We start from the raw sequence: 17,075 nt of genomic DNA, 5'->3' as shown, positions 1-17,075 counted from the left end.
ATGCTCTAAGCCAGTGCTGTCCAATAGAACTTTTTGCAGTGATAGAAATGTTCTGTATCTGCGCTGTCCAATAGGGTAGCCGTGGGCCACGTGTGGCCACAGTGGCTATTGAGTCCTTGCATATGGCTAGTGCTACTGAGGAATTTAAGAGCCTGAGCCAACTTTGCCACTTGCAAGTCGAGTCAAAAACGAGAGAGTTGCCTTCCTCTGAAATAACACTGGAATCCAGTGGCAATCCAAGTCTCTAAGACAGGAGAATGAGACAAAAGAACCGGGACCCAGCAGTGGGCAAAGGGGAGGAATCAGAGGGGAAGAGGAGGGAGGGAAGAGGAGGGCGGGGCCGGGATTGAGGCCCCCCAAGCCCTCCGGTCAGACTAGACCTGAGATTCTTAAATATAGATGTATTTTTTCATCTCTGGACACACTTCAATCACACCCCTTCTGCCCTCCCCCCCTCCCAATTGCAAACCAAGGGCAGCAGACACAGCACAGCACACGTGAGGGGCCCCTCCCTTTCACCAAAGCTGGGGGCAGGGCACAGCTTAGGGATGGAAGAGCCTCGAGGTAAATATGGAGGTTCTAGAATCCAGTGGGCTGAGTCCTAGACCAGAGGGAAGGGACCAGGATGCAGCAAAGTGGCGAGGTTCTAGATTTGGCAGCTGGAACCTAGAACCCAGTGGTTTCATGGTGGGTCTAGCGGTTGGGGGTTATGTGTGCAGGTACTGGGGAAGACAGCCAGTTGTCCTCAGCAGAGGGATTCCCTGTAGGGCGCAGGAGTTTAGAGATATGGGGAAGAGTTCAGACTCAGGGAAGGAGTAGGGTCTGGTCCAGAAAAGGCCAGAAAGGCATCGAGACCAAGACAGCTTGTTCTCCAGTAGGAATGAGAAGCCAAGTGGTTCTGCCCCCACTTGCTTGGCCAAAGTGCAGAGGAAGAAGGGAGCAGGGGTGGAGGGATCCTCCGGGCAGAGCCGGACACCCCAGGGAGGGCTAAATCAGACTAAACACGAGTGCACTGGCCTGGAGCCCGAGTTCTGCAGTTAACATGCATTAAGTCCCTGAAAGTGCCCCAGCTCTGGACTTGATTGTCTCATTAGCAGGGACTCCACGTGGTTTCCAGTGCTTGGTGGCCCAGGGCCAGGCCTGAGCATGGTAGGCTCTGTATGCTGTAAAATTAGCAAGCCGCAAGGGGCTCAAGGAGCCCCAGCATAGAAGGCAACAGAGCAGGTTTCTGAAAACCTCTGGCACCACGGCAGGATAATGGCAGATTCCTGGCCTCTGGGACGGCCTGGGGGACTCCAGGGCACAGATTATGCATTCTGGAACCCAAGAAAGGCACTGGCGTTGTGGATTCTGGAGTGTTTGGGATTCCGAGAGAGGAGCTAGAGGGGCTGGAGTGTATGGCGGAGGGGGTAGGGCTGTGGACCCCACAGAGGGTTGGGGATCTGGAGTGGAGTTTAGGGACAGCGCCATTCTGCATCCATCCTCCAGATAAGGGAGGCAGGGTTGGAAGGGGAGTGCGGGACAGGGGACTTAGTTGCGCTCCTCGCCCAGGGAGCTGGCGGGGCTGAGGGGCTCGCTGGGGGTGCTGACTGAGCTGGAGGGCGCTGTGTCCACCGAGCCGCGCTTGCTCCCGCCGGTTGAAGATGTGCTGGAGGAGCGGCGCGGCCACTCCGGGGCGCGGATATTGCGCCGGTCCTTGGCAGCCTCCTCGTCCTCGTCGTAGCGCTCGGCATCTTCATCGGGTGGTCCGTCCCGGAGCTCCTCCTCATCCTCGCTCTGGTGCGGGCTGGAGTGTCTCGACAGTGAGGGCGATGGTGGCACTGAGGCTGGCCGCGGGTAGCGGTAGCCCTGGGTCTGCGTACGGAGGTGTGGGCACAAACCGCATAGTGAGCAGAGGCCTCTACAGCCTGCCTGGGCGTCCAGCGTCCTTGAGGCCTTGCAACTCCAGGAGGGACACCCCACTTCACCCCACCCTTCTAGCTCCTGGCCCCCTAGAGAGACCCCGGATCCACTTACCGCGTCAGCCTCGTGGGGCTCGTAGGTGAACTGTTCTGGAAAGGCCTTGGCCAGCGCCATGTGGCGCGCGGACATGTAGTACTTGTTGGGGGGAAAGAAGAGGAGTGGGCATCAGGGGGCAGGAGCCTGACCCCGCCCCCAGCAGGTTTGGAGGTGGGGTGAACCCTGGTTACACCTTCTATGCAGATGAGCACACCCCGCGGTGGTTTCCAGTTGGCTCCTCTGCCTATCATCCATCTTTCAGGCTCCACCCCATTATGTAGATAAGCAGAGCTGTGAATGGACAGTCTTTGAGCCACACCCCTTTAACAGGGGCGGAATTCTCCAGTCAGGTACCTCTTTGGCCGCACCCTTATGCAAATAGAAAACTTCCCACCTCGGCGGTCTTCCAGTCTGAAAGTTGATTCTTTTCTTAAAGGGACAGCAAGCGTTACAAATAGGAAGAGACCATGCCCTTCGCGCCAGCTTTCGAGGCACGGGGAATCAGAGACCCAGAGCCGTAAGTGACTGATTCACCAGCAGAGGACAGGGAAGGGAATTATACCCGGCCTAGGTATTTCCAGTCCAGAAGGTCGGAGAGGCGCTCCGTGCGGTTCCGCTGGATAATGCGCTGCCGCCGGCTCTGCTGGCAGAAACTGTAGAGGAAGGAGGTGAGCTGCGAGCAAGAATCATCCAGGCCTCGGAAACGCCGGTCCAGAATGTAGATGCCTGTCGGGGCCAGGACGAGTCTCAGAAAACAGATTGGGGAAACCTTCATTGTCTCTGGGACTCTGCGGACTCCAGAACGCCTCCTCCCACCGGGACTCAGGAGTCCACCCCCTCCTCTCTTAGTGACCCAAGAGACCACGCCCCTCCTTCCCTGGATCCAAGAGTCCCAGCTCTCATTCCGGGCGCTGACCGTAAGCTGAGGGGTCTGCGATGTGTTCCTCCATGAAGCAGCCGAAACCAGAAAGGTTGGTGGAGACACTGGGGATACCCATAACCGTGCACTCAGCTGCGGGAAGGCGTGAGAAAGGTCCGCTTAGCTTGCCCCTCTTTATTGCCTTAAATCCCAGTGAAAGCCCCAATGGCGCCCTCTATTGGCGCCTTTAATAAGAGCCGGGCGCTGGGCTGCGCAAGTCAGGAACCAGACAAATTAGGCTGTGCATTAAAGTATGATAGTCCCTATTCCTTAGAGGGGAAGCTACTAGGCCCAGAAAAGGGAATTCATTTGCCCCAAGGCCTCAGGGTAAGGAAGAGTCCATAATTGGGTAATAAGGATGCTAATTTATTGAGCACGGTACTCTGGGCCAATGTCTACCATTTTAATTTATCCTCATGACCTATAAGACACCTTTTTGTGCCAGGCTGCAGTTTTGGTTGTCATAGCTTTAGAGTCTGTTTTGACAAGAGGTAAGACAAGGTCTCTCATTACTATCACTGTGCACAGAGCACCTACTACACCTCGTTTACTCCCTTAAATAACGCTGAGAAACGCTTCAAGGAGTTTATTATAATTTTTATGTAAGTGTTTCTAAAAACCTCTGTAAGCTGCAAAAGTAGGCACTACATATAACAAGGCTTATGGGAAAAATAGGGTTGGAGCTGGTCACACAAAACCTATGCACCATGTTAACCGTGGATGAAACTGGCAAATTTCCTAATCATCACACAAGCACAGTTTAAAAGACTTGTCAAATTACTCATCATTTAAGAACTATTACAGCAAATGTGGTATTTATTTTGCCTTGAAAACATATGAAAATAGCTTGATTGTTAGAGAACCGTGCATTTAGCTGTTGTTGTTTTGGGGAACCAAACAGTAGCAAATTGGGAGAAATCACGTGTGAATTCTGACATCAGCCCTCTAGTTACTCACATGAGCTACTGTGTCACAAAAACACATGAACAGACTGTTTCCATTGTTCCTGTTTTGCAAAGGAGGAGTCTGGAGCTCAGGGAGGGCCAGTCCCTTGTCTTGGGATCACGCCAGACGCTGAACTCACCTGGTGTGTAGCCCCAAGGCTCATAGTAGGAGGGGAAGACCCCCAGGTGGCAGCCACGGACAAACTCCTCATAGTCCACGGGGAGCAGGGGGCTCGTGGAGGAGAGGAACTCCGGGTGGAAAATCACCTGGCCGTGGAAAACAAGGGCTCAGCCCGAGCACCTTATTTAGCTACTCCCTGGGGATCCCAGAGAGGATGAAAAAGTTGTCTAAAGCCACACAAGACAGTGTCAGGACAAAGACTGGAATCCCAGTCCGTCTGCCTCAGAAGCAAAGGTTCCTTCTAAACATCGCAATCCTCTGATATACCAGGGGAGATGGGGAATGTGAGGCTCAGGCTCCAGCCCCCATATCACCGCCCTCCCCAGCACCCCCACCCCCACCCATGCCCGACCCACCCTGGCCAGCGCCCTCACCTTGACCCTGTCGGCACTACTATTGAAGAGGCCAATTCGGCGGATGGTGGTCAAAATAGGATCTGAGGAGTCGTCCAGCATATTGTGGGTGCACACAGGAGGAAAAGACTGCCGCTGTAGGGGCCACAAGTGGGGTGGGGGGGATCAGGGAAGGGACAGAGGGCTCCCTACTTCCCCATGAGCCATGCTCATCCTGGGGATCTAAGGAGACAATTCCCATCAGGTTGTGAAGCAACAAACCCAAGAGATTACCAGGAGTTGTAGATTTCCTACTTGGCTCTATCTGTAAAGGTTTTCTTTTCCCTTTAACCACCATAAGCCGAAAAGAAACTACAATCCCAGCTGTCTTAGAGGCAGAGCCGGTGTTAACATGCCTCACAGACTAGAGGGAGTTGTAGCTATCTTGTTCTGTACTCTGGGCTCTCATCAAAGAAACTCAAAAGGACTGTAACTCCCAGCACTTGATGGGGGCTGTGCCTGTCAGGGGCTGCTTGCTGGAAGTTATAGTTTTCTTATGAAAATCCTGGATCTCTTTCTCTCCAAGTTCCTTTTACTCTCCATCCTGTATTCTCTCCACCTCCACCCTCAAAAGAGGCCCAAAGAAACCACAATTCCCAAGAGCCACTGGAGGAAGACAGAGCTAGTGTGATAGCAGTCCCAGGGGCTGCTGGGATATATAGTACTTTACAGCTGTCCCATCATTCGTCTCATTAAAAGATCTCCTCATCTTCAGTTTACTGACTCCAGGAGCCCAGGAAACTACAACTCCCAGCAGCCCCATGGCAGAAACATCCTCAGTGAGGCCGACTGCCTTAGGAACTACTGGAAATTATAGTTTGGCCAAAAACAATTCACACCTTGTTTGTGCAACTTGGCTGTCTTGGTTTCCATCCCCCAGGATTGGGGGAAATCACCAACCCTGACCACAGGTACCAAAAACCCTTGACTCCAGAGAATAAAAGAACTCTAATCCCCAGAAGTTTCTGGGGCAAGGGAAGAGTCAAGGTAGCAGAAAGCCCTGGGGGCTGCTGCGAGTTGTGGTTCTCATTTTGTGACTGCCAATTTTCTCTAAGGTTTCCCACCCATCTAATTAACCCCAGGTATCTAAAGAAGCTACAACTCCCAGGGGTATTTGGAGACTAAGACACAACCAGTGGGATAAGAAACAGTAGCTGATGAAAGTTTTCAATGTTCTTCAGTGAATAACTGTTGTTTTTTGTTGCTGTTATTGTTTTTTCTTCTTCTTTGATCACACCATGTGGCACGTGGGATCTTAGTCCCCAGCCAGGGATCGAACCTGCACCCCCTGTATTTGAAGCACAGAGTCTTAACCACTGGACTACCAGGGAAGTCCCGAAATAATTTTTTTAGCTGACCTGGCTCTATCCCTAGAGGCCCAACAAAACTACCGCTCCCAGCAGTCTCTGGGGGAAGAGGTGGAGGTAGCTTGCAGCAAGGCCCAGGGTTAGCTGGGAGTTGCAGTTCTCCTTTTGTGGCTAGCTTGACTTTAGTATAAGGTCCCTTCCACCTTTTGTTCATGGATCCCCAAGGACTCAAAGAAACTACAACTCCCAGCAGCCTCTGTGGCAGAATAAGCTGCGGGAAAGCAGGCTGCCCTAAAGGTTTCTGGGAACTGAAGTTCTACCAGTCAGCTCACACACACCCTTCTGACTTCAGAATTGATTCCTTGAATAAGGGCTGCCAACAAAGGAGAACTCCCAGCCATCTCTGGGGTCAGAGCTACCACGGCAAGCTGCCTCCAGGGCTGCTGGGAATCGCCATCTTTCGACTCAGGAGTCCAAACCATACCTGCGTGGCAAAGATGGCTCTCTTCATCATCGTGAAGTCCTCCTTGTCCAGCATCTTGTTCATATCTGGGAGGCTCCCCCTGTAGGGCGAGCAGGGAGATGCATCTGGGAATGGGTGGTGAGAGGGTTTAGAGCCCAGGAGGATGCAGGGCTGAGGGCGGGACACTCACACCAGCAAGGATTCATAAAGCTTCCTCCCAAACTTCTCCTTCACTGTGTTGGCCGTATCCCTGGAAGGAGCAGAACGACAACATCACTTATAGACCAGCTGCCATTTATTGTTAGGCTTCTGGGGCAGCTGGGAAGTTGAGGGCTGAGCAGAGAAGCTCTGGGAATTTCTGGCTGGAGGATGGGGACTCAGGGAATAGGCCCTGGAAGGCTCGGATCCCTTGTGCTTTGCATCAGCTCTGCGGCCAGGGACAGGTGGCCTTCCCTCTCTGACTTCAATGCCTCATCTGTCAGGTGGGGATAAAAATAGAAGCAACCTCAAAGGTTTGCAGTGAGAATTCGATGAGGTCATGACAAAAAGTGCACAGTGCCCATCACACAGTGAGCCTTCCAAAAATGTCAGCTATTATTAGGACTTGGGCTAGTCCTGGTAGTGGTGATGCAAAGCCCCATTTTATAAAAAGGGAAAATTACATTCTGAGAGAGGAAAATGTATCGACACAGGTAAAGCTAGCAAAGAGTGCCACCCTACAACTTCATTGACATTCCTCTGTTCATGGTCCTCTCGTAGCTCTGGCCTCATTTTCTACCCCATCTCCCTAGAGTACTCTGCTTCAGCCCCGCTGGCTTCCTTGCTGTTTCTCAAACATGCCTCAGGGCCTTTGCACTCGCCATTCCCTCTGCCTGAAATGCTGTTTCCCAGATACACACAGGGCTTCCTCCCTCGTTTCCTCTCTTGGTCTCTACTTGCTGGCACTTACTCAGTGTGGCCTGTCCAGACAACCCTGTCTCATATTCCAGTCCTGCTTTTTTTTTGCCAGAGCGCTTTCTATAGAACTTTCTAGAATGTGAACACAATGAAGGCAGGGATTTTATCTTTCTGCCTCACAGCTGTGTTCCCAGTGCCTAGAGCAGCACCTGGCACGCAGTAGGAGCTCAAGAAATAGCTGATGGCTAATGGGTGTTTTTTACAGATGAGGAAACTGAGGCTTGAAGACAGGGAGTGGTTTGCCTAAAGTCACAAAGCCAGAGCAGGACAGGGGCATGAGCGGGATCTTGCCAGCTTGATACCAGAGCCCTGGTCATGCTGTCACACTTGTCCTGCCTGCAACTGCGACTTCGTACTGCCCCCGAGTTGCAGGCATCTGAAGCAAGTAACTTTGCTGGGAATCAGGTGGGGGATGGGTTGATCATGTCACAGATAACAAAACTGAGACTCCAGGAGAAACAGGGGACCCAAAGCACACAGCTGGGAGTGGGAGCGGCAGGGATGCCGGGCCGAGGGCTGCTGACCAAAGCTGCTTGCGCACGGCTTGGCCCTTAAGGGTTTCCACGTTGAAATTGTTGGTACGAGCTGGCATGATGAAGAAGGCGACCACTGTCTGCTCGCTGCCATTCACCTGGGGCAGAGGAAAGGGAGGGTGTGCGTGTGAGTGTGTGAGGATCACATGGGAGAAGGCTGAGACCACCCACCCTTTTCCACCCCCCAAGACCACGAGGACCCTGCCATGCCCCTTACTGTCAAGGAGAATTATAGGACAGAGCTACCATTCCCACGGGGACTCTGATCTTCTTTCTGGGTCCCTACACTCCTGTTTTACACACGGGTTTCCCTGCCCCCACCTCCCCAGGTCTCCGTTCTCCCCAGTCATGTACTGATTTTCTCATCCTCCTTGTCCCCTTGCAGCCCAGGCCTTACTCTGAGCAGATAGTTGAGCCGGGCCAAGGCCTCCAGGAAGACATCGGCCCCCTTGTTGGAGAATTCGTAGCGCCCAGCGATAAAGAAGTACAAGGTCTTGTCCAAGTTGAAGTCCAGGTGCCTAAAGAAGCCACAAGACAGGGTGAAGCCAAGACCCTCACCCACTAGCCCCAGCCTTGAAACTACAAACCCCAGAAGCCACAGGGGGCAAAGAACATCTTAGGACAGAGGCATCATGGGAACTCCTGGGAATGGTTCTTTTCTCCTTAGATGGGGATTTCCTTAAATACTCAGCCATTGTTCTGGCGCTCAAGAACTCAAGAGGCTGAGCCCTCAGCTGTCCCCTCTGTTGGCCCCAGGAGTCTGGGTTCCCAACCACCTTCTCTCTCAAGACCTAGGTATCTGGCCTACGTACCCATAAAAATGGCCCCGCACAAACTCCTGGATTCGAGCCTTGCTCTGAGCATGGAGGTTCTGGAACTCATGCATGGCAGAGAATTTCTTCACATTCAGTCCATTGGGTGTCACGATATCTGCGATTGGGGGAGAAGGTCCCACATTTCATTTCTTCATTTCTTTGTTCAGATCAATGTGGCTGAATGAATAAATGCAGGAAAGACCCCTTTCCTTTCACAATGTCTTTGTTTCGATAGCTCCCCAGTGAGCTCCTGTGGTGACCCAGCTGCCCTGCCTGCCACTCAGATACCTTCTTGCCCAATATTGCATGCTTATATTCACAAGCCTGACTACAACTCCCATCAGCCCCTGTGAATGGCTAACCAGACAGGGAACAGAGGAACATCGGGGCTTCTGGGAGTTGTAGCTCTTTTGTTTCCCCTATGCCACCCTGAGCTGGGGGAGTGGGTCAATGTCCCCATCCTGCTTCTCTATCTTCAAGCCTCTTTTAGGGCCCCAACCATTTCCTATTCTCATAGAAATTAAAGTATATCAGTGAAAAACTATAACCTCCATCAGCTCCTGGGGCAAAATTCCAGGAATATAAGGAGTTGGACAGCCAAAGGTCTTCTGGGAGTTATAGTTCTCTCTTTATACCCATTGAGAATGGATGCTATAGTTTGGGAAGAATAACTGGTTCCAACACTGCTTTTCTCAAAATCCAAGGAACCTTCTTCCTCTTTCAGAAGAAGACCGATATCTACATTAGCCAGTAAAAGAATTTTACCATTTCTGAAATTAAAGAAACTACACTTCCCATTAGCCTCTAGGGCATGCAGCCAGGCAGCCTCACATTCGGGTCACCAACCTAGGGCATTCTAGGAGTTGTAGTTCTCTGCTCTTTACAGCAAAAACATTGGAACAGGGCTTCCCTGGTGGCGCAGTGGTTGAGAGTCCGCCTGCCGATGCAGGGGACGCGGGTTCGTGCCCCGGTCCGGGAAGATCCCACGTGCCGCGCAGCGGCTGGGCCCGTGAGCCGTGGCCGCTGAGCCTGCGCGTCCGTAGCCTGTGCTCCGCAACGGGAGAGGCCACAACAGTGAGAGGCCCGCGTACCGCAAAAAACAAACAAACAAACAAAAAAAAAACATTGGAACAGGCCTTGGCACAGACTACCTCGTTTATGTCTACGGACCCAGGCCTATTTCCTACCTGGTTTCCTTTTGAGTAGGTGCTGAGCCTCAATGGCGGTAATCTGGGACACCGTAGTGAAGACATGAGCGCAGTGGGCTGCCGCCCGCTCCATGCAGTAGCGGTGATAGATTTGCCTCTCACCTGCTTCCTTGTCCACGTTGAACTGGGTAGGGAGGGAGGGCAATCAGGTTAGAAGAACTGGGGAGAAGACAGGGGGTCCAGACTCCAGGGTCTTAGGGGAGATTGGGCCTTGAAGCTGGACTCCTGGGCCTGAGGGTGGAGGGCGTTGGGGACTTGGATTCCTGGGTCCTGGGGGAAGAGGGAACTTGATCCCCTTGGGCTTCGCAGACAGCCTCGGGCTGTCCTGAAATATTGGCAACCCCCATCTGCCACACTCCCAGCTCACATTCTCCAGGTTGTTGTAGAAGTCCACGGCACCGGCACACAGGTATCGCCCCAGCAGCGTGGCGTGGGTCGTGAAGATGGTAGCCAATGGCAGCCGCCGGGCACGGCATAGGCAGAGCCCGATGCCCGCCAACCACTCATGGAAGTGTGCAACCACATGTGGTTTCTCCTCGCTCTGGGCCAGGAACTGTGGGATAGGGATAGGGCCACTGGGTCTCCATAAATCCTTAAGACAGCCAGACTAGAAGACCTCATTCCCAGAGGCTGATGGAAGCTGTGTTTTTTTTGACCAACCTTCTAAGTCCCAGAAGGGCTGAATTGGAAAGACCAAAGTTTTAGTGTCCCCAAGTCCTGAACACAATTCCTGGACACCTTTTATGTCAATCAAGAGCAGCCCTGTACCGGATACTGGTTGAAAGACTACAACTCCCAGAATGCCCTAGGAGCAGCCAATTCATAAACTATCCCAGGGTATGGGAAACAAAGTTTCTTGAGCCTTTTAAAACCCAAGAGAGGGTCCGAATTGGGCTTCCTGGTTCTCAGATAGGCTGGGGAAATTCCCAAACATCCGGGGACCCATCTGAGAGCCAAGTCCCGCCCATATTAGAGAACTACAACTCCCAGAAATCCCTGGGGGTGAGCCCTCCCGTCAAGCCAGCCTCCCCAAGGGTTAATGGCTTAGAATTCCTATATTTGGAAGACTAGAGTGAATGAAGCTGGGGTTGGGAGACTGGGTCTTTGAGGAAAGAAGAATCTTGGCCCCCGGATGTCCATATTGCCAGAGATCAGAGCTAATCCTCGGTTTAAAGGACTACCACTCCCAGAATGCTCTGGGAGACACTAGCCACCCTCTAGCTTCGGATGGCCATTGTAATTTGGGGCCTGGGGTCGAAAGGAGTGACACGGGGATTGGCAGTGTGGCCTACCTCACCCAGGAACCAGGTGGTGAGGAAGCCAAAAAGGACGGCGTCGTTGCCTTCCCGGTCATACCAGGGCACCCCGATGTTGCACGTGTCCCATAGCTCCCCCTTCCAGCGCTCCAGGGCCCAGGCTGAGGCCCCCACGTCGAGGAGCACCACCAGGGGGCCCCCCTCGATCAGCCAGCGCCCGAAATACACCTGCAGGGGGACACAGGGAGGCTTAGGGTTTTGGCCACCTGTCTCTGGGCACAGCAACTGCGTTTCTCTCATCCCCAGGAAGACGTCTGGGCTCATGGCCTCGGTGCTTCTAACTTCTGTTTCTGTATCTGCTGCTAATTTCTCACCCGCTGCCTTATTTCTCTATTTGCTATTAGTTATTCCCACCACAATTTTTTCCCATCTCGGCTGCAGCATCTCCCTATCCCTTGATTAGTTTCTCTAACAGCTGCCTCTCTTCTCTACTTATAAACCCACATTGCACATGTCCTGTCTCTGTGTCCCCACTGCCTTATTTTTCCACCCTGCTAATCACTTCTCCAGCCCGCTGCCTTGCGTCTGTGCTCGCTGCCACATTTCGCTCACCCTAATGCTGCTTTCTCCCGTTATCTTTCCTTTCTGCCGCTCACTCCTTGTACTGGCTCCTTCTTCCACTTGCTCCCTTGTTTCTGATCCTTTCGCCATACATTTGTCACCTGCTTCCTCTTTCCTCTGCCCATAGGCCCATCGTGTACTTCGCAGCCTCATTTCTAACACTGCCCACCCACTTTCCATGCACGGGGGCTACATTTTTCTACCCACTGCCGTCTTTCTAAGCCTCGTGGTCGCATTTCCGGCCCTGCCACGTTTCATTGATCTGTTGCTTTCCTCCTGAGACCGTGGCCCAGATTCTGGGCCTGCTGCCACAGCTCTATGCAGCCGGCAACCCGTCCTACTCCTCCCCAGCCTGCCTTTTCCCGGCTTTGGGAGCCTGACCCCCTAGGCTCCTCCCCCTCCCAGCTGTTATCTGCCCTTTGGCTGGGGGGGCTATTCTTAGGCCCCCAGCACATGGACAGCAGCTGCCATGGGGGAGGGACTGGGCTGCCCTATAGGGTTCCTTTGGGACACAGTCCCGTCTAACTGGACTCCAGACCCCACCCCAAATCAGAGGCTGTGAATGAATGAAGGCAGCATTGTACCTCTCCCTCCCAGACCCCAATGTCTGTACCTCAGCCCTGCTGCCTATGACCCTCTCCCTGGGGGACAGCCACCTCTCTGTCCTCATCCTTCAATTCCTATTGGGTGCCTGGGACTCTCTCCTCCTCTTTTTTATTTTTCCCCTCCTCCTTTTAATTCCTGGCTGCGTATCCAAAACTCTGTCCCCTGGGTTTGCCTGTCTACCTCTCCTCTCTTCCTCGATACTCCATCTTCCTCTGTCCTTCGAGATCCTTCTCTCTAAAACATCAGGCTACGTCTTTTCTGTATCTGGACTCTGTCTGGCTCCCTATTGCTCTAACCACTGGGGCCACCATCACTTTTTGGAACACTCAGCCTCTCTCCATCTGGTTTTCTCCTTTGCCTCCCTGTCCACCTCACTCTGCAAGTGTGGCTGCTTTCGGTAATAATGATGATGATAATAATAACCACGACGATAACAGCTCACAGACAGTACTAACTGCATGCCAGGACCTGGGAGGACTGCATCCTCCCAGGAAACCTATAAAGCGGATGCTATTAGCACGTTCATTCGCCAAGGTCACAAGGCAGGAAGCAGAGAAGGCGAATTTGAACTTCAGGCTCCAGAACTCCTGCTCTGGCCTCCTGCCTCACCCCCAAGCCCACCTCCCCGGGGTTTTGTCTGGCTGTCCATCTAGCTCTTTTCCTCTCTCTGGATCTGCGGATCTTGGCCTCTTGGGACCATCTTTCAGTCTGTCTCATACCTGCTGTCTGTCTGTCCATTCAGCAATGTCTTAGGGCTGGGGGCTCCCCCACTCACTTCACGGGGTCCTGCATCTGTCTGAGTGTCTGTCAGATGTCTGCCCGGGAAAGTGCTGGGCCATCCTGAGTTTCTGTCCATGCCTCCCTCTCTCCCTGGGGCTGTCCATCCCCTGCTGCTTCTCTTTCTGCTGTCCCCACCCTGCCCTCGGCCGGGCCATGTCCCACCTTGCAGCCTTTGCTGTTCATGGAGTCCAGCGTCCTCTTCAGGGCTGGGGTCGGGGGCTCGAGCAGTTCCACCTGGGTCCTCACGCCCTGCTCCGTGTACGGTCCCACCAGGTAGTAGTTGTCGCCCCACTCATCTCCTGTCACCTTCGCCTTCGTCTGCAGCACCGTGTAGATGCCACCCACTGTGGGCAGAGGTCCACAGATCTGGGGCCTGGGGCAGGGAGTGGGCGGGGGGCCGTGGGAGCCCCGGATCTCTGGCTCAGAGGGAAAAGGGGCCTGGGAGCCCACACTTCAGGGTCAGAGGAAGGAGGGGAGAGGGCGGTGATGGACAGTACTCCTGGGTCTATGGGATAAGGGGGCTGGGGTCGGGACTTGAAGGGAGGAGGGTGCTGAGTCTGAGAGAAGGGGCTGGGGGCCTAGGCTTCTAGGTGTGAGGGAATTAGGGGCTGGGGCTGAGGAGGACAGCAGCTGACAAGGGTTACTAGGGCCTAGCTTCTTGAGTTCCCAGCTTACAGGAGCTGGATTTAAATTTCCAGTCAGCCTCCAGGACACAGTAAGGGAGAATCCCTCTTCGTGGCCTCATTTAGGTTCTTGGAGTTGCCCAAAAGAAGCCAGAGCTGTAATTCCTCACCCCCCAGGGACTCTGCCGACCTGTCCCTCAGTTCCCTCTCCCCACATGCGGACACAGGCATGCAGGGTCCTGCCCCTCCCATGACTCCATTCCAGACCCAGGAGTCTGGGCCTCCAGCCTCCTTACCTCCTGAAGCCTGGGCCCTGGAGATCCACGTCTCCATGTTCACAGACCTCCCCTTTCTCTCCCAAGACTCAGCAAAGCAAGATCCCAGCTCCCTTTCTTCTGTGGAGCTAGACTGCCTAGCTCTTGGGATTCCAGCCCTAGCCTTCTCCAAACCCAGAACCTCAGGCCCTTTGGAAACCGGAACCCAGAAATCCAGGCCCCAGCCACTCCCATCCCAGGGCCCAGCCCCTGACCAGCTTAGGACTTCCCAGCCTTTCCCCATTCCTGCGCGCATGTGTCTGAGGCTACAGGCTCCTCTACTCCTAAGAACCCAGAGCTCAGGCCCTCAGAACCCAGGCATCCAGGCCCTAACTCTCTCTCACCCTAGGATCGAAGAATTAGGGTCTCCAGCCCCTTCACATCTTTACCCTCAAATGACCAGTTCCACAAATTCTCCCACCACGATTCATGCATCGTATCTCCAAGTGGGCTCTCTCCCAAATCCGGAGTTACATCCCAAGACCCTTCCCCCTAGGGCCACAGTTCTGAAGTGCAAAACCCCTCCCCCCATCTCCTTCCGTGAGGAGGAGGTCTCTGGTCTTTTTTGAGGACCCAGGTCTCTGGTCTTTTTTCATTTTAGCCCCCTCACCCCTAGGACCCAGGACCTGGGTTTCCAAGCTCCTTTCACCTTAGGCGACTCATCCCCTCCGTCCAGGGCCCAGGAGACAAACTCCAGTCCCTCCCCAAGGACACAGGAGTCACAGGCTCCTTGCCCAGGACCCAAGAGTCATGCCATGCAGCCTCGTTCCTCTGTTACTCTATAGTTCCGGGCCCCCATCCCCGACTGCCCTTCTCGTCCGGGTCCCTCCGCCCAGCGTGCTCACCCTTGTTGGCCACCTCCCAGGCCACCTCAAAGAGCACTGTGTTCTCCAGGTCGAATTCATCCTCCCAATCCTCCAGTCCTGGCAGTGAAGACATGGACAAAGTGCGGTTTAGAGGCATGGCCGACGCGGTTAGAGGGCTCCGGGGGCCACAGGTGGGGGCCCCAGAGGTGTCTGAGGAATGCACTGCGCAGGGCGCTGGGCCAGGTAGCTGGTGCCCGACGGGAAGCTTGCACCACCCTCGGCTTCCTATTGCACGACCGCACTCTCGCCTGGGGCGCTCGGACCGGGGCGGGAGGCGGCCGCAGCGTCACTGAGCCCAGTAGGGGTTCCTGCAGTGAAACCTGGCGGCCACCAGGAGGCGGTGCCCGCCCCCCGGCCAGCGCCATTGGTCTGCGCCCGGGGCCGGGGCTTCCGCGTCTCTCATTGGTGAACGGTGCAGAGTTCGCTCAGCCCCGCCCCCGCCTTGGCTGTTGGTGCGAGCTCCAGTGGGCGGGGCTTGTCGTTTCGCTGGCTGATTGGCCTTCAGCTCTGTCAATCCGAAGCTAGAGGCCCCAAAATTGGCGGGGGAGGGAAGATGGTGGATAAGGAGGAAAGGAAGCGTGGGGGACGTGTGGTTGCCCGAAGAAGTGTTAAGAATTTTGCAATCGGCCTTAGTAAGGAGGCCTGGGTAAAAGGAGGAGGAGCCACGAGGCGTGGGGAATGGACTCAGGAGTTCTGGGAACTCATCCTCCAGAGCAGCCTGGATGGGCGGGGCCTGAAAAGTGACGCCGCGCCCCACCAGGAGAACCACAGAGATATTTGGAGGACCTGGCGGTCTAGAGGGGCCAGAACGCCTCGTTCCTAGCGCGTTTCCGTTTCCGCTACGATATTGGCGGTTGGTGAGCATCATGGCAGCCGTGGTGAGTGTCGGCGTGCGGAGGGCTGAGGAGTCTCAAGGAGGAGGGGGCTGGACGGGGACTCTTGGATCTTAGCGGAGAGGAGGCTGGGGGCCTGGACTCCTGGTTCTGAGGAAGGAGGGAGCTGGGGGCCCGGGCTTCTGGATCTGAGGGAGGAAAAAAGAAGGGACTAGGATACAGGCATCCTGGATTCAAGTGAATATTTACTGTCTCAGTGATCAAATCTGACTCCATCATCTTATAGGAACTCCAACTTCCAATCCTCTGGAAGCAACTAGTGGCCAGTTCTCCAGTCCTTTGCCTTAAAGTCTGATGAGGGTTGTAGTGTCTTGGGCTCCAAGCCATCCAGCAGTCTTGGGTTGTTGATGGTGTGAATAGTACCTGAGTACAAGGGAGAAACACAGGCGGGGAGCCTGCCCTATGCGCTTCAGATCGTGGAGTTGCTTTTTGAGTCTTGGGCCAAAAGAGAGAGTGTTGAGAACCCAGAGGGTGTCAGTAGAGAGCGGAAAGGGCCGGGGGCACAGAGGCTTAGGAACTTGTCAGGGGATTGTTTTAGCCATTTTCATATTCCCAGCATTTCATCAGGGCATGCCCAACGTGGATGCTCAACAAGTTATCACTTGAATGTACGCATGTGAACTCCATAAAGGAGAGACCAGGTACACTGGGCCAGGCACCAAGTACTTTTCTGAGAAACATCTGAATGAAGAAGGGATGTAGCCTTAGCTTGGGGGTTGGACGTGGCTTCCAGATGCCTCGGTTCCCATGGTGACCCCAGTCAAGATGGGGCTAGGGTCGGGATGAGAGTTAACCGGTGCCTGAGGGGCGACATGTGAGTCTGTTTCTGTTGTCATGGCAAAGGGGGTGGATGGGGAAGCGGAAGAGGAAAGGGCAGTGGCCACACTCCTGAGACCCAGTTCGCATGGGTGTGGATGAAGTATTGGGAGTATGAGGGGATGGTAGGAGCTGAGTTTTGTTTCCATGGGATCAGCAGGCAGCGGGGGGTAGGAGAGGCTTATGGTGAAAGGAAAGGTTTTGTAGGAGGCAGGTCTGTTTATGCTGGGATTGCTGAGGGTTGGGATTCCTGGACCAATGTCTATTTTTTGTCTCGGGTAGAGTCTGCTAGGCAGTATAGGGGTGGGTGAGAGTATGTTCTCAATCTTTTGATAGGGGTTTGGGGGCAGTGACCAACCTCCTATGAGGAAGAGTAAGTGGGAGAGGTCACAAACAGCAAGGGGGGAGGCTTGTGACCATGTGGTGGTCAAAGGAAGTCTGAACTCTTGGTTCCAGAGAGAGGAGGGTTTTCCTTGGGTTGGATGCCTGCATCTGCTCTCATTCTGGTTCGGAGACCTGTGAGGGGGAAGAGGATTGGGGGCAGGTGGCCAAGAGCTGGGTCAGCGTGCTGGCTTCTTAGGCC

At 54.2% G+C, this 17,075-nt stretch overlaps 2 protein-coding genes across 4 annotated transcripts in view; one reads left to right on the top strand and one right to left on the bottom strand.

Annotated features, from left to right (window-relative positions):
• Nucleotides 1–385: 385 nt before the first annotated feature.
• Nucleotides 386–15,074, bottom strand: GYS1 (glycogen synthase 1). 3 transcript variants are annotated; one of them, XM_007112396.4, is made up of 16 exons: nucleotides 14,763–15,074; nucleotides 13,143–13,324; nucleotides 11,010–11,201; nucleotides 10,085–10,270; nucleotides 9,697–9,841; nucleotides 8,507–8,624; nucleotides 8,092–8,212; nucleotides 7,686–7,792; nucleotides 6,395–6,454; nucleotides 6,226–6,304; nucleotides 4,417–4,530; nucleotides 4,002–4,128; nucleotides 2,915–3,010; nucleotides 2,561–2,724; nucleotides 2,017–2,097; nucleotides 386–1,854 (listed from the first exon to the last, which is right to left on the bottom strand). In XM_007112396.4, the coding sequence occupies exons 1-16, from the start codon at nucleotides 14,878–14,880 to the stop codon at nucleotides 1,531–1,533; spliced, it is 2,214 nt and encodes a 737-aa protein (XP_007112458.1). In that variant the 5' UTR covers nucleotides 14,881–15,074; the 3' UTR covers nucleotides 386–1,530. The 3 variants fall into 3 exon arrangements, with proteins under 3 accessions (XP_007112458.1, XP_007112459.1, XP_007112460.1); XM_007112397.4 differs by lacking the exon at nucleotides 14,763–15,074 and adding an exon at nucleotides 13,900–14,045; XM_007112398.4 differs by lacking the exon at nucleotides 13,143–13,324 and having other exon boundaries at nucleotides 14,763–14,822.
• A 229-nt stretch (nucleotides 15,075–15,303) lies between these two features.
• Nucleotides 15,304–17,075, top strand: part of RUVBL2 (RuvB like AAA ATPase 2) — a 15,310-nt gene continuing 13,538 nt past the window's right edge. The window contains exon 1 of the mRNA XM_007112400.2: nucleotides 15,304–15,661. Within this exon, the coding sequence (XP_007112462.2) occupies nucleotides 15,650–15,661 (12 nt within the window). The 5' untranslated portion in view covers nucleotides 15,304–15,649. The remainder of the gene's footprint in view (nucleotides 15,662–17,075) is intronic.

Source organism: Physeter macrocephalus, chromosome 17 (genome assembly GCF_002837175.3).
Source record: "Physeter macrocephalus isolate SW-GA chromosome 17, ASM283717v5, whole genome shotgun sequence".
NCBI lineage: Eukaryota > Metazoa > Chordata > Mammalia > Artiodactyla > Physeteridae > Physeter > Physeter macrocephalus.
This window is presented reverse-complemented; position numbering and strand designations above follow the sequence as displayed.